We start from the raw sequence: 20662 nt of genomic DNA, 5'->3' as shown, positions 1-20662 counted from the left end.
AAAGGAACAGTAACCCAGGGCACCCACAAGGCCGGAGCTCTGCAACAGGGTGAGCTTAAGCTACTGGCGTGTCTTAGGGGGTCTGCACTGGTCCTGGGGCCTCGGGCAGCTGGACTGTGAGGTCCCACTTCCGTGAAGGGGTAACAAAGAGTCTGTGCCCTGGGGTGCGCCAGCGGGACCAGAGAGACCGCGTTGGAACCTGCCCAGGCCAAAGGAAGACCAAGAGCGCACAGATCTCACAGGTGGGTCCCAAGCACAGCAGCTTGGCGAGCGTCCAGCCGGGACACAGGCACTTCGTAACAGTCCCAAACACCCTGCCACACCCTAAGTTTGCTCAGCGTGGCAGAGCACACTCAGAGCTCCGAGTTATCCCATCCCAAGCCAGCGCGGGTGCTGCCTAGCGAGCTCTGCCGCCGACACCAAAGTGAACATGAAGAGGGCTCCGGGGATTTCAGCACTGACATGCGGTAAATGTGCATTGACCTTCATGAATAACGACTCTGAGCCCCTCGCTCCACAGAACCCAACAGCAGCAGGAGCCCAGATGCTGCCCGATGCAGGGCCGTCTTTCCAGCCTACCGAGAGCCCGAGATACCACAGACTGCAGACACAGTTAGCATCGTACAAATACGTGGTCCACACAGATTACTGTCTCTCCACCCAGTGCTCTCCCCCGTGATCTGAGCAGCCAGCTTAATGGGATGGTACAGCCATTGAGACTACAGGTCCCAGCATGCAATACTCCATCTTTATCGGAGAGGACTGCTGGGTTGCATGCTGTGGGCTCCATGAGGCCACCTCCCTTGTGGTGGTGGGACTGGGGTCCATGGGGCAGCTCCAGCTGCCCCACAGGCCTCACTTCAGCCACTGCTACCCAGAGGGGATATTGCCAATATGGGCGGCTCCCTTCAGCCTCCTTGCAAGGCTGAGCTGGGCCCTGAACAGACACGCTGCTCCCCACCCTGCTCTAAGCCTTGCACCTATGCTCATGCTTCCCTGTACATGTCACTGAGGCAGAACTATGGAAAAGGGAGATTTCTCCCAGGGCATGATGGGTTTCAAATGTATGAAAAAAGCAACATCCCAGCAGAGGCTCTCCGAGGAGGTGGTGGTTGCCTTGGAGATCGTCATCTCAGCAGCTCTCCGGCTTAACCCCTTGGTTGCTGGAGTCTGGACAAGCAGTGGTCTCCCATCGAAACATTGCATTGCAACAAAAACCCTGCAAACTGAAGCCCGCCACCTATTTCAAATAGCACGGATGTCACTGGGACAGCAACATGCTGTAACCTTGCAGCAAGGTTTAACCATGCACTAGCCAGGGGGATGGCTTAGGGGACTACACATTAGCCCTGAAATAACTAGTTCCAAAAGGGTGGATTTGAACCTTCAGACCTCTGAGGTAGAGAAACTGAGCACCTTGCGGTTACTGGGCGGACGTTCGGACAAGACCTCGATAATGAGGCGCATGGAGCTTCCTGTGAGAGTTCCTCATTGAGCATAATTGCTGCCCCCACCCCTCACTGTGCAAGCCCACTGTTTGCCTGACTGATGCCTTCCACCCCAGAGGTGGCTGCAGTTCATTGGGGTTCTAGACACAGGGCTTGTAAAGCTTTTTTGGGATCTTGGGGGAATGAGACATTTAACGTGATATCAAGGACTGGGCAGGGACCAGATACTCTGGGGGTTTATTACAAAGCACACCAGAGTTAAATGCTGTCCAGCCAGTCCCCATCCCCACCCCCGCAAGATCAACCTGAGATGGATTAGCCTCCTGGGTATTTATAGGAAAACAAGATGCCGGGAAGCTCACCTTTTTGCAGTCCTGACAGAAGACCGATGTGGTCCCCAGAAGCCCCAACAGCTCGCCACAGAGTAAGCACTGAGACAGCCCATTCCCCATCACGTTCTTCCTCATGTTTTCCAGCCGCTCCACCAGGCGCCTGTAGGGGAGCAGAGATTAGAGGAGATTCCTTTGGAATTACTGCAGTGAGGCAGACTCTGCAGGGAGGAGCACGAGCTAGTGGTTAGATCTGGACACCTAGGTTCTGATCCTGGCCCATGCCCACCACACCTCTTCGTGAAGCTTTGAGCAAATCACTTAATCCCCATGACTCAGTTTACCCATCTGCAAAATGGGAACACCACCACCCAGGTAACACAATATAAACAGACTGGGGGCAGCCATGTTGTATCCCTGGCTCGGCCAGTGAGTGCAGAGCAAGAAGTTATGTTCTCAGTGCTTGCAGGGGATGTTTCAGCATTCTAACGAAGGGTGGGTAATGGGGCAGCATCACACGGGTTGTATGGCCTTCAGCTTGCAGCACGGAGCAAAGGCTTCCTGCCTTTGGGACGCAGATGGGCTTTAAATGCATATGTCAGAAAGCGGGGCTCCTACAGGAAAACAACCCAGCCCAAAATGAAGGGCGCAGAGGAAGCTGGGTAATACCCCACTGGCAACAGCTCAGGTTCTAGGACATTACCATGGGCTGCCAGTGCAGGGGTGGGAGCTCTGGAGATACCAACCTATGCCTGGCTCCGAGCTGGGAAGCCCAAATCTGAGGCCACAGGACCCCAAGCGGGATGGGGAACACCAGCGAGACTTCGCATGAATAAATAGGCTGCTTTCCATGCAAAAAAGCAAAAGTCTGCATGTGAGGCGTCCACAGCAGCTGGAGTGGGAATGCAGGGGCTGCCAATTTGACTACAGAACGTGGATGGGGTACAGAGCTAGGACTATGGCTCTAGCTCACCAGCAGTGCTTCTATTTATACAAGGAGCAATAATAATGGAGTTTATCAACGCCAGAAACCAGCAGCAGCCGTGCATGTGGGTGCGCTCAGGGAGAAAAGGCAAGGCCATTTTTCACCCACCTACGTTCTCATTAGGACCAGAGCCATATAAAGCAAGCCAGGCACCAATGGGAAAGCAAGGTTTGTTTGGAAGGGGCGCAGACCCTATAGTGAGGCGGTTGGGACAGACAGCAGAGCCATAAGGAGCCATCGCGGATGATTCTATGATCTGTGGCCTCCACATAACAGAACTTTAAAGAGTTAGTAGAAGAACTTCAGCGAGGGCTTTAACAAGCCAGGGGCTGGTGCTTAGAGGGACCTAGGGCTTTCCACCCTTAGCTCACCAGCCAAGAGGGAGCGGTTACCATCTGGTGCTTGTGCAGTAGCTTTCACATATGATGGGTCTTACAGCACACTGACACAAACCACCGCGGCTGGCACTAAATAGCACCCTCCCCGAGGTCCAGGGAAGTCAGTTTCCAGGGAAAGGTTTTGGTGCATCGGGGGAATTTTGCACAAGCTGTGCCTGATCCAGGGGTCTTCCTTTCTCCTTGCCCTTTAATAACAAGCCCCCAGTGGTTTCCCCCTGGGCGACTTGCCTGCTTTGATACAGTCAGGCGCAGGGTTAACACTGTCCCGACTGCCAGACCAGTCCTTCAACTCAGCCAAAAGTCAAACGAAACATGGCATGGCGAAGGCACCGATGGACGAGGATGGTGCCAGTCAGTTAATGACTCCGGCTAACAAACCCTTCCCATGGAGTCAGCCAGCCAGAACACTCCACACTCACTGCTCTGAGCAAACAACCCCAGAGAACTACTGGGCAGTCGGAGACTGTCACCCAGGAATTTTGACTGCAGCCCCAACGCTGGGCAACTGCGCAGCTCAGTCGGGTTCCTAAGGCCTTGGTAGGAGCCAGGGTGTGGCTACCGTAGCCAGGACGAGCTCACCCCCCAGCTACACGAGGTGTTGCCCCAGTGGCTGTAGTCAGAGCAAACCCCTGATCTAGACAATCTCCAAGTATGGGAGTGAGAAGGAACAGAGCCCCCATCCTGCTTTTCGCCCAGCCCAAATCAGGGCTAGACAGACTGGGTGTGGGAGACACTGACCGAACTGATGCGCAGCCTGCGTGGTGATTGGAGCACAGCAGGACCGGAGAGCCACCTTCCTAGGATGGATCCTATGCCCTCCTCCAGGGAGAAATAAACAGCAAGTCCCTAGCTGGGCGGGGCGACCGTACCCTATTCGCTGCTGCTCAACAAGGTCCAGCTTCTCCGCCCTGCGGATGACCTCCAGGATGACCTCCAGCTCCTTCGGGTTCAGCACCTGCGTTTTCCTCTGCTTGTCAGTCTGGTTTGTGTGCACCGACCAGCCAGTCTGGAGCCTGCAGGGTGGGCAGTGTCACACTGAAGGCTGGAACAGCACAGAAATCCTCTGCCACGCCCCAGGTCCTGAACCTGGGAACCTAGAAAATCACGGCCATCGACTTGCCTGCAGAGATGCCGGGTCCCAAGCAGAAATCTATCGACATGACCGTTTCACGTCCCACACTTCACCTTCCCCACAGGGCTGAGAACCGATTTCCTGCCACTGACCTAACTCCTCCCGTCCTTGGATGCCCCTTCTTTTGAGCAGGCCTAGTTTTCATTTTACACTTGGGTGTCATTACCCCAGGTGGGGTGTCAGCAGGAGAAGAAAGCACCGTCCAGTGGTTAAAGCAGGGGTCCCTCCCCCCACACACTGACAGGCCCCTTAAAGGCATCTCATGCTGGGCACCCAATATTATTAGGCACTTTTGGAACCATAGGCCTGGGAGTTCATCCCCAGCTCAGCCACTGACCTGCGAGGTGACCTGGGGGATGCCTGTTTCTCCTCTCTGTCAAATAGTTTAATTCTCCTACATCTCACAGGCTTACAGGCCTAACTCACTAGCATTAGTAAAGGGTTCTGAGACCACTAAATGACCTTAGATATGCTCGAGCAGCACAGAGCACCATGATAACATGCCGCTCAGTGCCAGATAGCCGAGCTTAAAGGAGAGCTCCACAGCAGAGACTGCAGGAGGCTCTGTCCTGCCCATACAACGCTTACAGCCACAGTCCTGTCCAGCTGGGCGCTGTTACGTTTTTAAGCCCTTTGAAGCTGACCCAGGAGGTTCAGCTGGGAGCAGGACTGGGGGCAACAGGGCACAGGCTGCTGCCAGAGGAAAGCAGCTAGAACAAATACAATTCAAGCCACTGACTTATCCCAGTCCCCTCCCCGCCAGCAATCTGACTTGAGGGAGAAAACAAGATCAAATGACATGTGCCTCCAAACAAAAGAGCAGACGCCAGCTGGGGGAGGCCATGAATTATAGATGGGGCGCTGCTAGGACTGGCTTTTGCATCCACCAACTTTGCTTATTAAATATAGGGTTGGTGGTGGGAACTCAAAGGAGGGTGGGGGTTGCAAGCTATTGCACAGGAAGGAAACTCCAGACAGCATCCGAACACAGGGCTGCACCTCAAGAGGCATCCAAGCAGCGATTCCTGTGGCTGTCCTCAGGGAAGCCAAATGACATAGTTGGCCTCCAGCAAGGCAGCTGCATTGTGACTATAACACCTGGAGCAGGGCAGCGGCTTTGAGAAAAACCCTGCGCTGTGGGTCCTGGCAGACTTCACAAGCTAAGCAGGGTCAGGTCAGGTCATTACTTGGATGGGAGACTGGCTGGGGCAGATAGGTACTGCTCGCAGTGGGGCAGGCAAACCACTAGCTGGTCCCCCTTTTTGACTTAGTAACACACCAAGGCCCAGGCCTGCTGCTACAGGCTGTCTTATGAGGCAGATGGACAACTCACGGTAGTCGTTAATAGTACCTTGGCACACTTCACCAAAGCAGGAGTCAATCCAGGCCGTTCCATTCTGTCTAAACGCACCTGGCAGCGTCAGTGGGGTACAGCCTTCTCCAAGTTATCCATTGGAGTGCATGTTACCTCCTAAGCAGCTGCCCCATTTCACCCAAGGGGTGGCTGCACTGCAGTGACGCTCTGATCATTGCACAGCTTGTGGATCAGTTTCAGGTTTTAGAGCACGTTCAGTCCCTTCAGGCAGGAAGGAGCGATAGGAGCGATGCAGGATGTTATTACGTGCCCTCCTCAGCACAGGAGCAAAGCAAACAACTCTGAGGAAGCTCAGGTCTCACGGGGAGCAGGAGAGACCTCTCCTCTCCCACTCCTGCCCAAGCCCCATGCCGGGTCTGAAAAGCAGCCACAGCTGTGGGTGTGGAGAGACCCAGCTCTCCCCTAGTCTCTAGACCAGGTAAAGAGACAGGGCCTGACCCTTTCACGAGCTGGGCAGGCTGGGAACCCTCTCCAGGGTGTGGAATGAAAGCTAGAGCTTGGGCTGCCCACAAACCAGAACCAGTGTAACTAACCGGGTTTTGATCCACCCCGTTAGCTACTTGGCTGCAAGTGTGTCAGTGGATAGCAGTTGTTCAGAATGGAAGTGTCTGATGTCCACTGAACAGCTCTGGTTTTCACGTGCTAATCCCACACTCAGATTTGCACGGGAAGAACACAAGACAGTTCCAGTTTGTGTGTGGACCAGCCCTGGGCAGGGTGCAAGTCAGTCTGGTGAAGGAAAAACCTCACAGGTCTGGCAAGGGAAGCCAGTTTGGAGGGATGGATTGTGGGGGGTTTCCACTGGGTTCCTCTCGCATGGCCAATAATAAACTGGGTTTTGGCCTATCTATGCACCATAGCATCTGAGTGCCTGACAGCCTTGAATATATGGATCCTTACAGCACCCCTCTTGCTTGCCTCGGAAAAAACAGGAAGCTTGTGGGAGAGCCAGGAATTGAACCCAAGCCCCAGACCTCTGCTCTAACCACTGGGAAATCTTTCCTCCCCCCTTACAGGCTTTGTCTTTGCAGTTCGGATGCTCTGAGATCCAGGGGGCCCTGCCTCCCAGGCAACTAGCACCGCCCCTTCTGCCCCAGACCCACAGCCTGAGAATCAGCCTGGAGGGCAACAGTAAACGCTGTAAGAGATCATGCTCTGCGGCCCTTCCTGGTAACAGAGAGAGGGGAAACAGCAGGAAGCACTCACTTGGCTCTCAGCGCCAGCTGCCGGTCATTGGGACACACCCACTGATCACTGCCGTTACCAAAGATAGTATCAGCCATGGCAGGAGACTGCAGAGACGGCCGGAGGAATCACACCTGTAAGAAAAGGAAACAGCACCAAACACTAAGTCAGTCATTGACCAACACCTGCCTAGAGTGAACATAGCCACCAGCCCAGGGCTCCGCTCAGAGCCCAGCTCCATGTGCTGCTCTCAGCAGCAGACGGCAGACCATGGGAGCCGAGCTCCAGCATTCAGATCCAAGGGCAGAGCTTGGCTCGTGGGCTGAACACATCAGGGCACTAACCAAGGGCAGCGCTCACGTACCTTTGCACAGCAAGACTCAAGGTCTCAGGAGAAACACACTCCTCAGAGCAGCGCATTGGAGAGCTGGGACCCGGAGCTGGGAATGGGCAGGCCCAGGGAGCTAGTGCTCTGCCCTGCCATGCAGGAGACATGCGTTCCGTTCTTGTGTCTGGACTCTTACTGCCCCAAGCCAGCAAAGAGCTGGTGACAGATTCTGCACAATTGTAAGTTGCATTTTGATGGTCCTTAAAGCATGATGCCAGAAAACCATCTAGGCCAAACTTTCTTGCCACACTGATCCGTACTGCAAGAATCGTGGCCTCTTTGTCCTTCCACAAAATGAACCTTGGCTGCTGCTCAAAACACCAGCATGTGATTGCTTTAGACACATCCCCTGTACATGCCAGACCATCTCTGTGTACCCATTACAGCCTTCCAATGGAATAGCCAGCAATGAACTGCGGATCAGTCCAGCATCAGGGATCACGGTTTAATTCCAGACCAATGCACCCACACAGAGACAATACTATTTCAATCTAGTCTCTATCTGCTGCTCCAGGGGAGGAAATTATTTGTCTTCAACAGCTGCTATAGGCCTGTAGCTGTTCTGGGCAAAAAAACAATTGAGGCTTTACGTTGATCTACATAAGGAAATGTATTTCATTAAGATGGCAGGTTGGCTAACAGGTGAACATGTTGCACTAAACAGCTTTCTCTAGCTGTAATTTACTTGCTTTTACCTACAGCTCTCATCGGAAGCCTGTGCTCTGTGGATGCTGAGGATTTTATACACAGGATTTTATATTTCTTATCATATTGCAAACCCTTGTTACTTCGGCCCAGGGCAGAGTACAGACAAATTCTTTCCTAAGAAGTGATTTAAGCTTGAACTGGTTTTCTAACCCTTCAGGAACACCAGGGTTATCAATGAGAGGGGAGGAAATGTGAACAGCTGCTGGCTCTACGTCCTTCCTGGCTTAATCTGTATAGTTTTGATTCCAGCAGGGACAAGAAAGAAAAACATTGAAAGACTCTTGTCTACAGTCAATAAAAGCTCCCAAGTCTTTTCACCAAGCTTGTCTCTCATCCAAGTGCTCTCAGCCAGATGGCACGAGGCATTCCCCAAGCAGCAGTTTCAGAGTGAGGGCGCGTAGCTGTTTGGTCTCCTGGATCCCCAACAAAATGCTGTAAAAGTGCCGGTAGGTTTTTGCAGTTCCTGCTGAGGCTAAAACCACTTGGCACTTAAGAGTTATGGGTCCATTTATTTTTTAATTTACAAAATATGCCTGATGCCAGTAGCTCAGGGAGCACATGCTTCATTTAATGCACTGTTTTTTATAAACAGTGTTCAAACAAACAAACAAAAAATCACTCTCTGACTCCCTCTGGTTCCTCTCCACTTTGCACTACATCTTCAATACAATACACTCCAGCTCTATCAGACCAGCAGAATCAAGGAGCTTCCACTGAGAATGCGTGTGCAGATGTTTGCATCTGGGGACCGTTAGCTTGATCCCAACTGCTGCAGGGACACACGGGGTAGTGTGTTATTTGGACAGTATATAGTGAACATACAGTGGCACTTCCCAGCAGGTGAGCTCAAAGCTCTGTGCAAATATTAGGCTTCACAACTCCCCCCACCTGGTAAAGTAGGTGAATATCATCACCCCATTTTACTGACACGTAAGCTGAGGCAGAGAGAGGGGAACTGATCAATCAGGAGTCCTGCTTCATGGGTCCACATTCTCACTGGGAACATGGACTCTGGGAAGAGTGTTTGCAGTCATTTGCTGTAAACTTCTAAACCCTAAAGGGGTTTTAAAGCGAGATATAAATCTTGGGGCGAGCGCATTCCGGGGTGCGATCCCTGGAAGAACTGCACAGGTGTGGAATCTGCTCAAAGACCAAGCATGCTGCAGAGCACACCCAGCACTCTGGAAGGCAGGGTCTTCACTGCTATGCATATCAACAGTCGAGGTTGAACTGCGAAACAGTAGCACCTGAGCGGGCTCCTTGTGCTAGCTGCTTGATAGCAGCAAGTTCTGGGTTCAGCATTTATGCTCAGCTTTGGGTGCCAGTGTGTGACGGGGAATTCACCTTCGCATCCCAGTAGGGCTGGCAGAAAAGCCGCAGACTGCCCTAAGTGCTAAACCAAAGTAAACACGACATGCGTGCCTAGCGATACTCCGTGCAGAGCACAGCCGAAGGCACCACGCACCAGGGAAGCAGGGAGGCTATCCGTGGGAACTTTCACTAGAGATTGTGGAATGTCCATTGCTTAAGTGGGGAGACAATATTTCCCTCTGCATTGGGATCAGCCTGCTTCTCACGCCTAGCCTAGACAGGTCCTGTATGAGAGGGACGGACAGACAGACATCTAGGCCTATAGAGAAGCCAAAGTAGTCTGCAGGGTCAGAATTTTCAGAGGTGGGCACAGAGGGTACATCTACCCTCAGTGCCTGGGAAGACTCACAATGATGCATGCAAGCAGGGAAGTCCTGCTCATTTCCATTAGCCAACACCTACAGCTTTCGGATTTATCGTCCCTGTTTCAGCAGCTGGGAGGATGTTGTCTTTTCCTCCTACAGAGCAATGCTACATGAGAGGCAGCATAATGGCTGCAGAAGGACAGGAAGAAGCACGGAGTCACACTTGCTCACCCGACCTAGACAATTCACGGGGTGACTCAGAGCAAGCTCAGCAGGCTACACATCACCCTGTAGAATGGCATGGGAAAGAGAGACCCCAAAGGTAACGAGCTGGAGCAATGTCAGATGTTTCATGTCGTTCCTGCATCATCACTTGTCTCATAGTTCATCTCACCCAGCCAGGAACATATGCCCTTCCTATGGTCAAAACATGTCTGAGCAAGAAGCTGTGACCCGTCTCTATCTCCATTCCCCAACACACGGTCTCCAGCGGGATAGTCAGACTTGCCTATTTCCAGCTAGATGCTAGCAAGGAAGGACCAGGGCTAGGAGAACCAAGCCAGTTTGGCTACAGTAAAAATCCACCCAAATCACCAGCTGTTTGAGAAAGATCTCAAGTAAGTGTCCACATCCAGTAGACATTTTCCTCTTTGTATCAATTGTAGAATTTCTACTCTGTCTTCTAGGTAAGCAATGGGACAAAGTACAACTTATGCTGCACATTGAAGAACTGCAAGGCACCCCTGTGGATTACCTCAGTGCTCTGAGCAGCCTAGAAACTAGAAGCTTTGTAGCCAGGCCGCCTGTACAACCTGGGCAGAGCTCAAGGAGCATCAAGCCACTTTCGCTCTGCAATAATGCCACAGGCTTCTAAACAGACGGCAACTCAGGAGTCAGATTCACTCCGGTTGAACTCATATGCATGCAAGTTAACTGCCTAGATTAATTGCCTAGATTAATACAGGATGGTGCAAAGCACATGACCTTCAATAAGATACAAAATGCGGTAGCACTTCAAGCAATTGCTAGCTGTATTACAGGTTGCTTCCCCTTTGGGGAATAATTGCATTAACAAGCAATCACATCGCCAACACACCAGTTACCTCAGCTACACTGGGATGAGAAGTGAAAAGCACACTGGGAGTTTTACCACTGCCTGCAAGGGGGCCAAGATTTCACCCGCCGTGTGCTAGTCTCCCCAACCACAAATTGTGTGTGTCACTGTGAGATTCCCAGTTGTACCTGGCAATAAAAACATTAGAGGTCTCCACTTCAAAAACCCAACCCTTCAATAAACACCCTCCAGCTTAAGATGTGGCTTGAAGTTTTGATTTTATAAAAACTAAGAAGACCCCACTGATGCTAGTAATTTTTACCATGACGTTTTCTTTTAATCCAGTTCATTTTGAACAAAAATGCCCTAGAGGGTTTGCCATGCTAGGACTGCAGCCCTGCCAAGCTGACAGTCAAAATGTCTACAAAGAAAAATCAAACAGACGTTGATGATTTCCACTGTCCTGAGATGCAAAAATTAAACCATCAGCATAAACAGTGCTACGAATATTGGTTCCACAAAACTCTCCCCATGTTAATTATCTAAGATTATATTAACCACCCCCAACCAAGGGAAATCATCTTGTTTACACTGTCTGAGAGATAGCATCTGTCAACAGAACTTCTATTGCCCCTGTCCTATACCAGTGTGACCATGCCAGCGGCTCCTGCTGTTCAGTTACAATAAGACCGTACGCAGATCACAATGTGCTGCCACCACCACAGGCAGCGAGGGTCTCCACTTCATCGCACTTCTGGAGGCCTCTTTGCAGCTAAGCAACCTTGTGCCACTTCAGCCGAAAGCACAGAGGGACTGAATAGCAGAAAAAGCTTTGGCAGACGTCAGGTCTCTCCAGCAAAGCAGCTGTTGCATAAGCACCAATATTAACTCTATAGATTCACACATATCAATATTTACCTGCCCTGGTGGTGACATTTCCTAGCTTTAAAACTGTACCTGCTGAGCAGAGATAACCTGGCTATTTAAAGGTGTGAACGATGGGCAAATACTCATCTGACATTTGTTAATACCAATCAAGACACGTCACCGACAAAAAGTGCAGTAAACCCAAGAAAACACACGTTCCCGTCTCCATAAATAGCGCACTTACCCCGACACGCTGCTGTTCAGTTGGCTGAGCCTACGCTCACTTTCTGCTGTTGACACACACAGCTTGCTGTTTCCATGCAAGGCACAGATGCGCAACAAGCAGCATGGCCTTGGCCCTTTTCCACAGGAAAGCACACAGCTTGAGCAAACAGATCGCTCCCCTGCGCTGAGCTCACCAGTGCAGCACTGGCTGAGTATTTCATGCACTTCACAGCACTCCCACCTCGAGGCACAGGAATACCAGCCACGCGACAGAACAGTTATTTTGCTCCAAACTCTCCTTGAGCTTTGTGAACCTAAACAATAAGGACTCAAGTCCACCAATGGATTCTCTCCTCCTTGCCCCCCGACTCCTGGCCAGAGCTGAGCTAGGACTCGTTACCCAGCAGTAGAAGTGTAGGAACAACAAGGGATGAAAAGAATGGATTTCTGCTGGTGCTGGAGAAAGGACGCGTTTAGGAAAAGCTCAGTGAGTGGGGCAGCAGGCTGAAGGCTAGAACAACACAGCATAACACTCATCAGCTGTGTCTGATCCCACGGCATAGCCAGCTGTGGGAGAGATACTGCGACAATTATTCAGTTGCAAGATCGGACCTCAGGAAGTCCAGCCAGGAAGGGAAGACAGAGAGAAATGCTGTGCAATTTTATTCATTACATTACACTAATCAAAAAGATGACCCAGTTAAAAAAAAAAAGGTGATATTTACTAGATGAAATCCTGGTATCTGAGACGACTAGATGATCATAATGGTCCCTTCTGACCTTAGAGTCTCTGAGACAGGACAAAGATGAGCACTCTAATCTTAAAGTTCAGATCACTGGGCACTTTCCCCGCATGGTCAGCTTACCCTGGTTGTTTCGTAACACTTGCACTTCTTTTACAGCTCTTAATGACCTTGGAGGGCCTGGCAAGCAGGGTCCTGTATACTTTTGATACTTGGCCTGCTCACGCAAAGGGGGCGGTCAAACCTTCTACACCAAGAATCCCTGAAGTGGGGAAACAAACAGAAGTTGCAATTTTAAATCAGGGTTATAGAGCCCCTGGCTTTGAAGAGTGGAGACATTTTCCAAGATTAGGGCACATCTTTAAAGGATTGCAAACACCCAGAGGTATTGTGCGCATGCTCTCTCTCACACACACACACTTTAAACAGCTTTCCAGACACACCACATGCACTCCTTATGTTTGTACACACCTGAAAGATAACACAGCCCAGTCCTCCGATTCCCACTGGTGTTAAGTCTGATCAGTTCAAGGTGCTACAGAAACATACACATATTTTTAGGCTAATACTGAGGGCTCCAGACTGCCCCCACATGTGAGATACATGGATTCGGCTCCCATAGCCCCAATGTATTGCAAAGCCATCCAAGCCAGACAGAAGTCTAGAATAGTCAAGACTGATTTGAATCATAGAATCATAGAATATCAGGGTTGGAAGGGACCTCAGGAGGTCATCTAGTCCAACCTCCTGCTCAAAGCAGGGCCAATTCCCAACTAAATCATCCCAGCCAGGGCTTTGTCAAGCCGGGCCTTAAAAACCTCTAAGGAAGGAGATTCTACCACCTCCCTAGATAAACCATCTCCTACGTTTTCCAGAAAATAACGCCAATGCCACTTCAACACATCATGGCTGGAATCAGTCTCAGAAACAGCTGTTTTGCCACAATCCCATAGTGATGTTATGAAGGGCATCACATGCCCTTGTCAGCAGATGCTGCAGCAGATGTTTATTGGCTGATGCTATTTTGTATGCATGCTCTGGTCCAAAACAATGCTATTGAGCCGGAGACAAAACCATTGTCTTATTCTATTCAGATCAAGGGTATCAGACCTGGGCCTGATCTATCTGGCCACAGCTGCAGGAAGGGCCCTGAACAGAACCGGTGCCCACGTAGCCAAAAGGTGGTAACTAAAGCCAAGAAGCCCTCTCAGACAAGCCAGAGAACTCCCCAGGAATTGCTTTGTTGTAGACCACTGGCTCCAAATCTAAACATTCTGGTCCAGATTCAGCAAAGCACTTAGAGCACAGGCTTAAGTCCCACTGGAGTCACATGCTTCACTGAATGCTTTGCTCAATCAGGGCCCGCATGCCAGCTTTGATCCGGGACTATGCTGCAGCAACTGGGTCTTCCAAATCCAGCATGAGATTTCCGCAGCTGCCTAGGGGGTTTAGACACAAGTGAGAATGGGGTGTCCAAATTCCCTAGATGGCTTTGAAAACCTCAGCCTGCCTCTTTATGCCCAAGTGTGAAACTGACTGGTGCAATAAAATTTAAGAATTTAAAGTGAACATTTAAAGAATTGAGGGATGAGAATTAGAAACTAAATCTGAGATTTATTATTCCACTTTGTGGTGGCCAATTGATTTCAGACTGGGATGCCTGAAGAAGTCAGTAATGTCATTACTCCTTAAGTGTTTGTCGTACATTCGGGGAAGTCTAAAAGCAACTGCACTCTCACCTTCAGGCCTTGTGCAGACCAAGCGAAGTAACAAGCATGCACATTATAGCAAAGGGAGAAAACCACCTTAGCTGGTTCCCCCTAAAATCCAAACCAGTGTCACTTCCCTTTCTGCATTCACAGGAGTTCTGTGTAAATACACAGACCAGGGCAGCATGCATCACTGTTGCTTTAACCTACTGAACTCGACACTGCTGCAGAGACTAGAGCTGCTCCCTTGCTTCTAAAAGCTGGCCATGTCCTTTTGCAGCTCACATGACAATTGTTCTCAGCAGAAAAACATCCTGTTTTAGAGCCAACCCTTGGGCTGTGACAGGTTTAAAGGCACAGCGCTGGCGTCTGGTGGATTAGTGGAGTTCACCCACATTTCCCCTATGCCGGCTGCTGGGTCAACCAGGGAGATGCAGATTGAGGATACACGCAGCAGCTGCCTGTTGGATCTCGCTTCCCAGGTCTTTTATACTCACACTCAGAATAAGAGATCTAAGGGGGCAAGTTTTGTTAGACACAGGGGACTAACTTCACCCCGGTGTAATTCCATTGACTTCACGGAACACCGAGATGCAGTGACCAACTCTTGAGCCCAGAAGAGCATAACGCCCTACAGACCTGGGATTCAGTCCTTCCTGGTGGGACAGAGAAGCCTGCTTTGTGGCAGTTGTATTTTCCATTGGGTGGAGAGGCCCATCAGTCCCTTATCTTTGGAGCTTTAGCTCCTTTAGTATTGATGATGACAGGCTGGAATAAAGCAGCGTTCGATCAAGGCTTTCCATCAGGACAGATCTGAGCATGTTCTCTAGACACACCAGAGTAAATAAGGAATGTTCTCCTAGCATGACTGATCAAAACACATAGCATCATGCTCTTTTGCTTCTCATTACCCAGAACACTTGTCTGGCTCCCCATTGTTCTCTGAACACTGCCTGCAGAGAGAGAAGGAGGAGGGGAGGGGGGAGGAACATGGCTCAGAGGACTCACCAAGACCCAGGACTGGTCTTTAGATGGATTATTCTATACACTAGTTGCAGCGGAATCATTATTTCTGCTGGTTTTTCACTGGTACCGAGGATCTACTCCTCCCACTGACTTAACCTGGAGTTGTGGGTGGCTCAACATCTCTCCCTCTGAGAAATCAGATCCACTAAGGACCCTAGATGGTTTGACACAGCTATTTCCAGCAGCGAATGAGGAGGACACTGTCTGAATTCCTGGGCTTTAGAAATCACTGCTCGAACAAGGGAGCATGGAGAGAACTTAGTCTGATATCTTGCACGTCCTCAGGGTTGGACGCTGCCATAGAGACGGGATTAGCTCTGGGAAGCTATGAGGTGTTAGATCTGAGTAGTGTCCCAAGTATCTCAGCGCAAAAGGATGTACAACAGAGCCTGTTCATCAGGATAAGATGCCTAGAGAGCATGAATCAGGCTGGACCCAGGGTGCGTGCATGCGTGTGCGTGTAGGAGTGGGGAACAGCTCCAGATGAGTCACATGCATCAGTGAGCAACACAGCACAGTGTGAAAAATCTGTAACACGGATGAACTCCCTGCAGAACACCCATCAGATGGCAAAGAACCAAAGAATCTTTTCAATTAGCCAGGCCTCTCAAGGTCAGCCCAAAGCAGAGAGGTACAGGAGGCCACGTGAAGACAGCACCCAGCTAAGGCAGTCACTCATGCGATAGACTGCACAGAGCGCTTCAATCAACCAAGTCTAGATTAGAAGAGTCCTCTATGTAACTCTGCATATGCCTCTCCAAAGATGAACCACAGAAGCCTCCATCAGGAACAGGGGAAGGGAGCAGACCTTCGACAGGAAGGGATCCTCGGCAACACACAGACCCTCCCTATGACTGTCAAGGTGCAAACAAATCTCATGCGCCATGGTGAGGTGCTGTGCAGGTGACATGCATCTCTGCAGGAGCAGGCAGAGCCTGCCTGCGTATGATGAGACAAACCACAGTGCCATGCTGAGCGGCTGGATGTGACATGGCAGAGGGCAGGATCTCACTCAGGAAGGGAGGAAAAGGTTTTTGGTTTTGTAGATAAACGTAAAACATGCAGCTTGTCGGGAAGCAGGGAGCAACTAGAGAAAGGTGGCTGGGGGAGGCTATTAAATGTCTCGTGAGCCCTCTCAATGTATGTCTATTAAGAGACGTTACCTATGCAGAACCTCAATGGAAAACTAGCAGGAATATCACCCCTGTCTCCCACCCTGTGTCTGTCTTGTTGGTTTCGACTGTAAGCTCTGTGGGGCAGGGGCTGTGTCTGTGAAGAAAGAAGCCGTCTTCAGGGCACAGACCAATCTCTGAGCAATGGGAAGAGATCTGCATGGAGGGCAGATCATCTCCCGGTGACAAAACTGGAGTTGCCCTCTAGTGTCGTATGGATACGGTATGTTGACCGGGTTGCTGGGCTGCTTACTGCATGAACAGATTGGCTTAGTATTAGGGGGCTATAAGCACGAAAGAAAGCAATAGCTCAGAGTAAGCCATGCCTTGGTAAATACTTCAGGGTTGTTGAGAGACCCTGCCCCAGCCATGAGCTCTGCAGATTGTAGCTCTTGGATCCAGCCAACTTACCAAACTGGTTTGGTTGTGCATGGCAAAAGCCCAAGAGCTGACGTGAATCAAGGAATTCTGGCAGCATTCAAAGGGATCCCTCTCTCAAGAGGGAAAGAAGCTGTTTGTGGGGACACGGCTGACCCCCAGGACCTGGTAGGGCATCTGGAGAAGCCAGGCCTGCCAAGGCTCTCATTAGGGGATGGTAAACCTTTGGGTAAGAGAGATGGGCAGGGGTTTAAAACCCTTTTTCTGTCAATGTTCCACCCCTGGTGTTGAAATAATACATCCTTTGGTTTAAGGAGGCTGCCTGGTCACTGTATCCTCTGATCACAGACTGCCACAGAGAGCAATGCCAAGTTTTGCATCCAGGCAGACCTGCTGGGTAAGCACAACTGATACACACCCAGGGCACTGTACCCAAGGCTTGGTGTAGGACTGGCAAAATGGTGGCATTCCACTCCAGAAGAGGTGAAGGCATGAGGCCTGACACCAGAGGGTGTGCACCCAGAGACCACAACGGATGGTGCAGTCAGCCCTGGAACCATGTCACCCACACCTACTACCATGGGGTTCTTGCGCTTTCCTGCGAGGCATCTAGGGCTGACCACTGCGAAAGACAGGAGACTGAACCAGATTGGCTTTGGCTTGGATCCAGCCTAGCAAGGACTGTGGCCCAGATCCACAAAGGTATTTAGGTGCCTAACTCCCAATGGTTTCAGTGTGGAATTAGGCACTTAAATATCTTTGAGGACATGTGCCTATGCGACTAGAGAAAAAGCAGAAGCATAAGGCTCAGGAAACAAAGGCGGAGCATGTTGTATTCAAGGGGTTTGGCTTGGAATCTTTCTTTGAGCTAATGACCCTCGCTAACACTGCAGCATCTGTTAGAAGCAGGTCCTATTGCTGGTGGATAGGGTTAATGGGCACAAAAGACTCAGTGCGCAGACGCCCTCCGCTCCAAGCAGCTTCGTCAGTGAACCTCTGGGCGTTAAGCGTCAGCACACACTGGCCTATTGCTTCTCCTCTGCAATTAGCCTGCAAAATGCAAAGAGGCTGGCCCAGAATACAAAGGGGCAGATGGAAGCTCCAGAACCAGGATTTCAGGCCACCACTGCAGATGGATTTTGTGATGGGATGAGGGGGGAGAGAGAATAGTTCCCTCTGCAGCTGGCAGTGCTGGTAGAGAACAAAGCCATCTCCCAGTTTAAAATTAATAGCGATCATGTTAAGTTACCTTCAAGAGGAATCAGCTTAGTACTTCACTCCTCTCCCACGGGCCTGTTTATTCTACAGAGAGCTATTTTTTCCCTCTTTATTCCTCAAAGCAGGCGATTAGGCCAGGCTTTTCTACAGCATTGCATATATCCCCCGTTCAGCATAACGCCGTGCCTCTGGAGTCACTTACGTGGGTTAGGCACTTGGAGACAGCTCCTGATGTGTTTTCTGATGAACCAACATGATACTTACCAATGAGAGTCAGGAATGCTGGGGGGACGTATTGCCACCTTCATACCTCATGCTACAGGATGCAGCCAGAGGCAATGTACAATGATACAGCCTTGGACACTTGGCCCTTCAAAGAAGGGCAAAGGCTGTGTCTTCACTGCAAAGAAAGGTGAGTTTTTACAAGGAGGCAGCTGCCTCACTGTAAATCCAACTGGAGACAGGACACTCTAGTTTTCAATTGCTGGTCCAGGTCAGCCCCATACCTCTCCACACCTGGGGTTGACCTCAACTAAGTACATGGAGGTCCAACCTACCTGGGCCTTCTTTCCACTAGGACTTTACATTGAGATCGCTACCTTAATGTAGAAACAGACCTTCCTTTGCAGTGAAGACATAGTCCCCTCTGAAGGCCGGCTCAGCCTAATTCACATGTAGTTTGGCCAACACAGCATGAAATCCTAGCAGGCCAGTTCATATAGAAATGTCCTGTACGGCCATACAAATGAGCTGCAGGAGATCTCTGACCAGCTTTGATTTGCTAATCAGCTTAGCTAAGCAGTCTCACATCTATAACAAATTGGTGAATTAGTTAGCCAATTCCTAATGTATTTATTTTTGTAAAAGACACGAGGGGCCAGCCTGAGCCAAGTTCTTGGTCTGCAGTACCTGCCCTGCTAATGCAATTAACAGGCCTCCTGCTCAACAAGCTACCAATGGGGGACGCCCTGCTTCCCCCAGGACCACCAGCTCGGCTCAGGTGCAGTTCTACCCTGGTTTTCCTTTAGCCGCTACTCGCTCAAAGATGCTGTGTAATTAGTCTCTGAGGCACACACCAGCACCCATTATCCCGAGGAAACCTTAGCAACAAGAACAAACATTCACTCAGTTACTATAACAGAGACTAAATGACTAGTAAAGAAATAAAAGGTTAAACCACGTCCTCGCCTCCTGTACTCTCCCAGCACTGACAGCGTGTATTGCAGACCTGGGTCTTCTCTCCTAGCGTCGCAGCAGTATTTCCAAATTCAGGGCCTTTTCAACAATAGGCTAATCCCAAATTCTTAAAATTGCAAGTGCGCCTAATGACAGTGCACTCCGCCAACGCTTATCTTTAAGGACGTGCTTAAATTCCAGGCTCCAAGGTGCGTATGTGCCTGGCTGAGCCCGGGTCTAATACAATAGCTCCCACCCCAGGATTTCACTTGAGACACACACACAATCTCAGCCCACCCGCCAGGGAAACAGGCAAGTGTCAGTGTCCATATTTTACAAATAAGCCAGCCTGGGGTTAAGCAGCTTGCAAGCAGTCGCACGACAAGCTGACAGGAGTTCGGAACAGCCCAACAACAGCAGGAAGTGCCCTCTTAGCACACAGGAGAGCCGGGGACATTCAAGCCAATCAAGCAGTCAGATTAGATGAAGTTTCATAATGTCAGACTACACCATTGTGGGGGGCAGTGGGGCAGGCAGGATTGGTTTAAATGGGCCTGTCTCTCTTCCGTTTGGCCATGCAGCTGGCCTGCATGACGGTAATTACCTATCAACATTAGTCCCCAGTGCTAGTGCAAGCTGTTAGGACTGGACGGACCATCTCCCTAACGTTACGCAGGTGCTTTAGGGTTAAGACACACTCACACTCCATTTTTCAGCCAGCAGAGATTGAGGGCTGTGCAGTCAGATGCCGGAGCAATGAACCTCCATAGAAGCCTCACCAAGTTTGAGTCAATCCCATTAGAAAACCACTGTCAAATTAAACTCCTCAAAGCCCCTCCCATGATGACGACTTGATTTAAGCAGCCCCAATTAAGGTTTTTCTTTCATTCATTTGAAAACCTTCCCGTTATAAGCTGAGCTCCTGTGCCCCCTCTCTGCACCCACGGGGTGTGTGTACATGGTTATGAACCTTCATCAGACAACAAGTCACCCTACTCCTTGCATCCATACAGACCGAGATGACCAGGATCTCTCTGATAACATCAGCTGTACCTATTCCAGCAGTGGGCTGATTTTTCATTATCACTCCTCTGAGCCTTATAACGACTCTTCCATTCCTTGCCTGCTCCCAGACATTCATCGTATTAAAAGGGCAGGCCCCACAGCCCCTCCCATACGCCAAGCCCCACCTCCCACTACCCTGCTTGGCAGGCAGCTGGTTTACAGAACACAGCTAGCAGCTGTCTCCAAAGCGATCAAACCAGATAACCATTGTGCCCTCACATCTCCAGAGCAATCCCTCCTGCACGTCAGCAGGGCACAGAACGTGCCACAGCTCGGCTGCTGCAATGTAACTCGCAGCCCTGTGCAATACTACTGCATCCTAGCACCGGCTGTCATTTAGGTTACGCTTCGAGCCAGATATGAGCACGCAGCTACCCTAACTTCTCACGTGTCACGCTGGTTCTG

The 20662-nt window shown here is 50.5% G+C and overlaps 1 protein-coding gene across 8 annotated transcripts in view; it reads right to left on the bottom strand.

The window, feature by feature from the left end:
• RPH3AL (rabphilin 3A like (without C2 domains)) overlaps positions 1–20662 on the bottom strand; it is an 86155-nt gene that overhangs the window by 48266 nt on the left and 17227 nt on the right. For 6 of the 8 annotated variants that reach the window (XM_034752841.1, XM_034752840.1, XM_034752843.1 and 3 more), the window contains 3 exons: positions 6874–6986; positions 4030–4173; positions 1811–1940 (listed from right to left, as the gene is read on the bottom strand). In XM_034752841.1, the coding sequence (XP_034608732.1) occupies positions 1811–1940; positions 4030–4173; positions 6874–6950 (351 nt within the window). In that variant the 5' untranslated portion in view covers positions 6951–6986. Of the gene's footprint in view, positions 1–1810; positions 1941–4029; positions 4174–6873; positions 6987–11789; positions 12305–12636; positions 12736–20662 lie in introns of those variants that run through there. The other 2 variants (XM_034752842.1, XM_034752839.1) reach the window with 2 other exon arrangements.

The sequence above is a fragment of the Trachemys scripta genome, chromosome 18 (assembly GCF_013100865.1).
Source record: "Trachemys scripta elegans isolate TJP31775 chromosome 18, CAS_Tse_1.0, whole genome shotgun sequence".
Classification (NCBI taxonomy): Eukaryota; Metazoa; Chordata; order Testudines; family Emydidae; genus Trachemys; species Trachemys scripta.
This window is presented reverse-complemented; position numbering and strand designations above follow the sequence as displayed.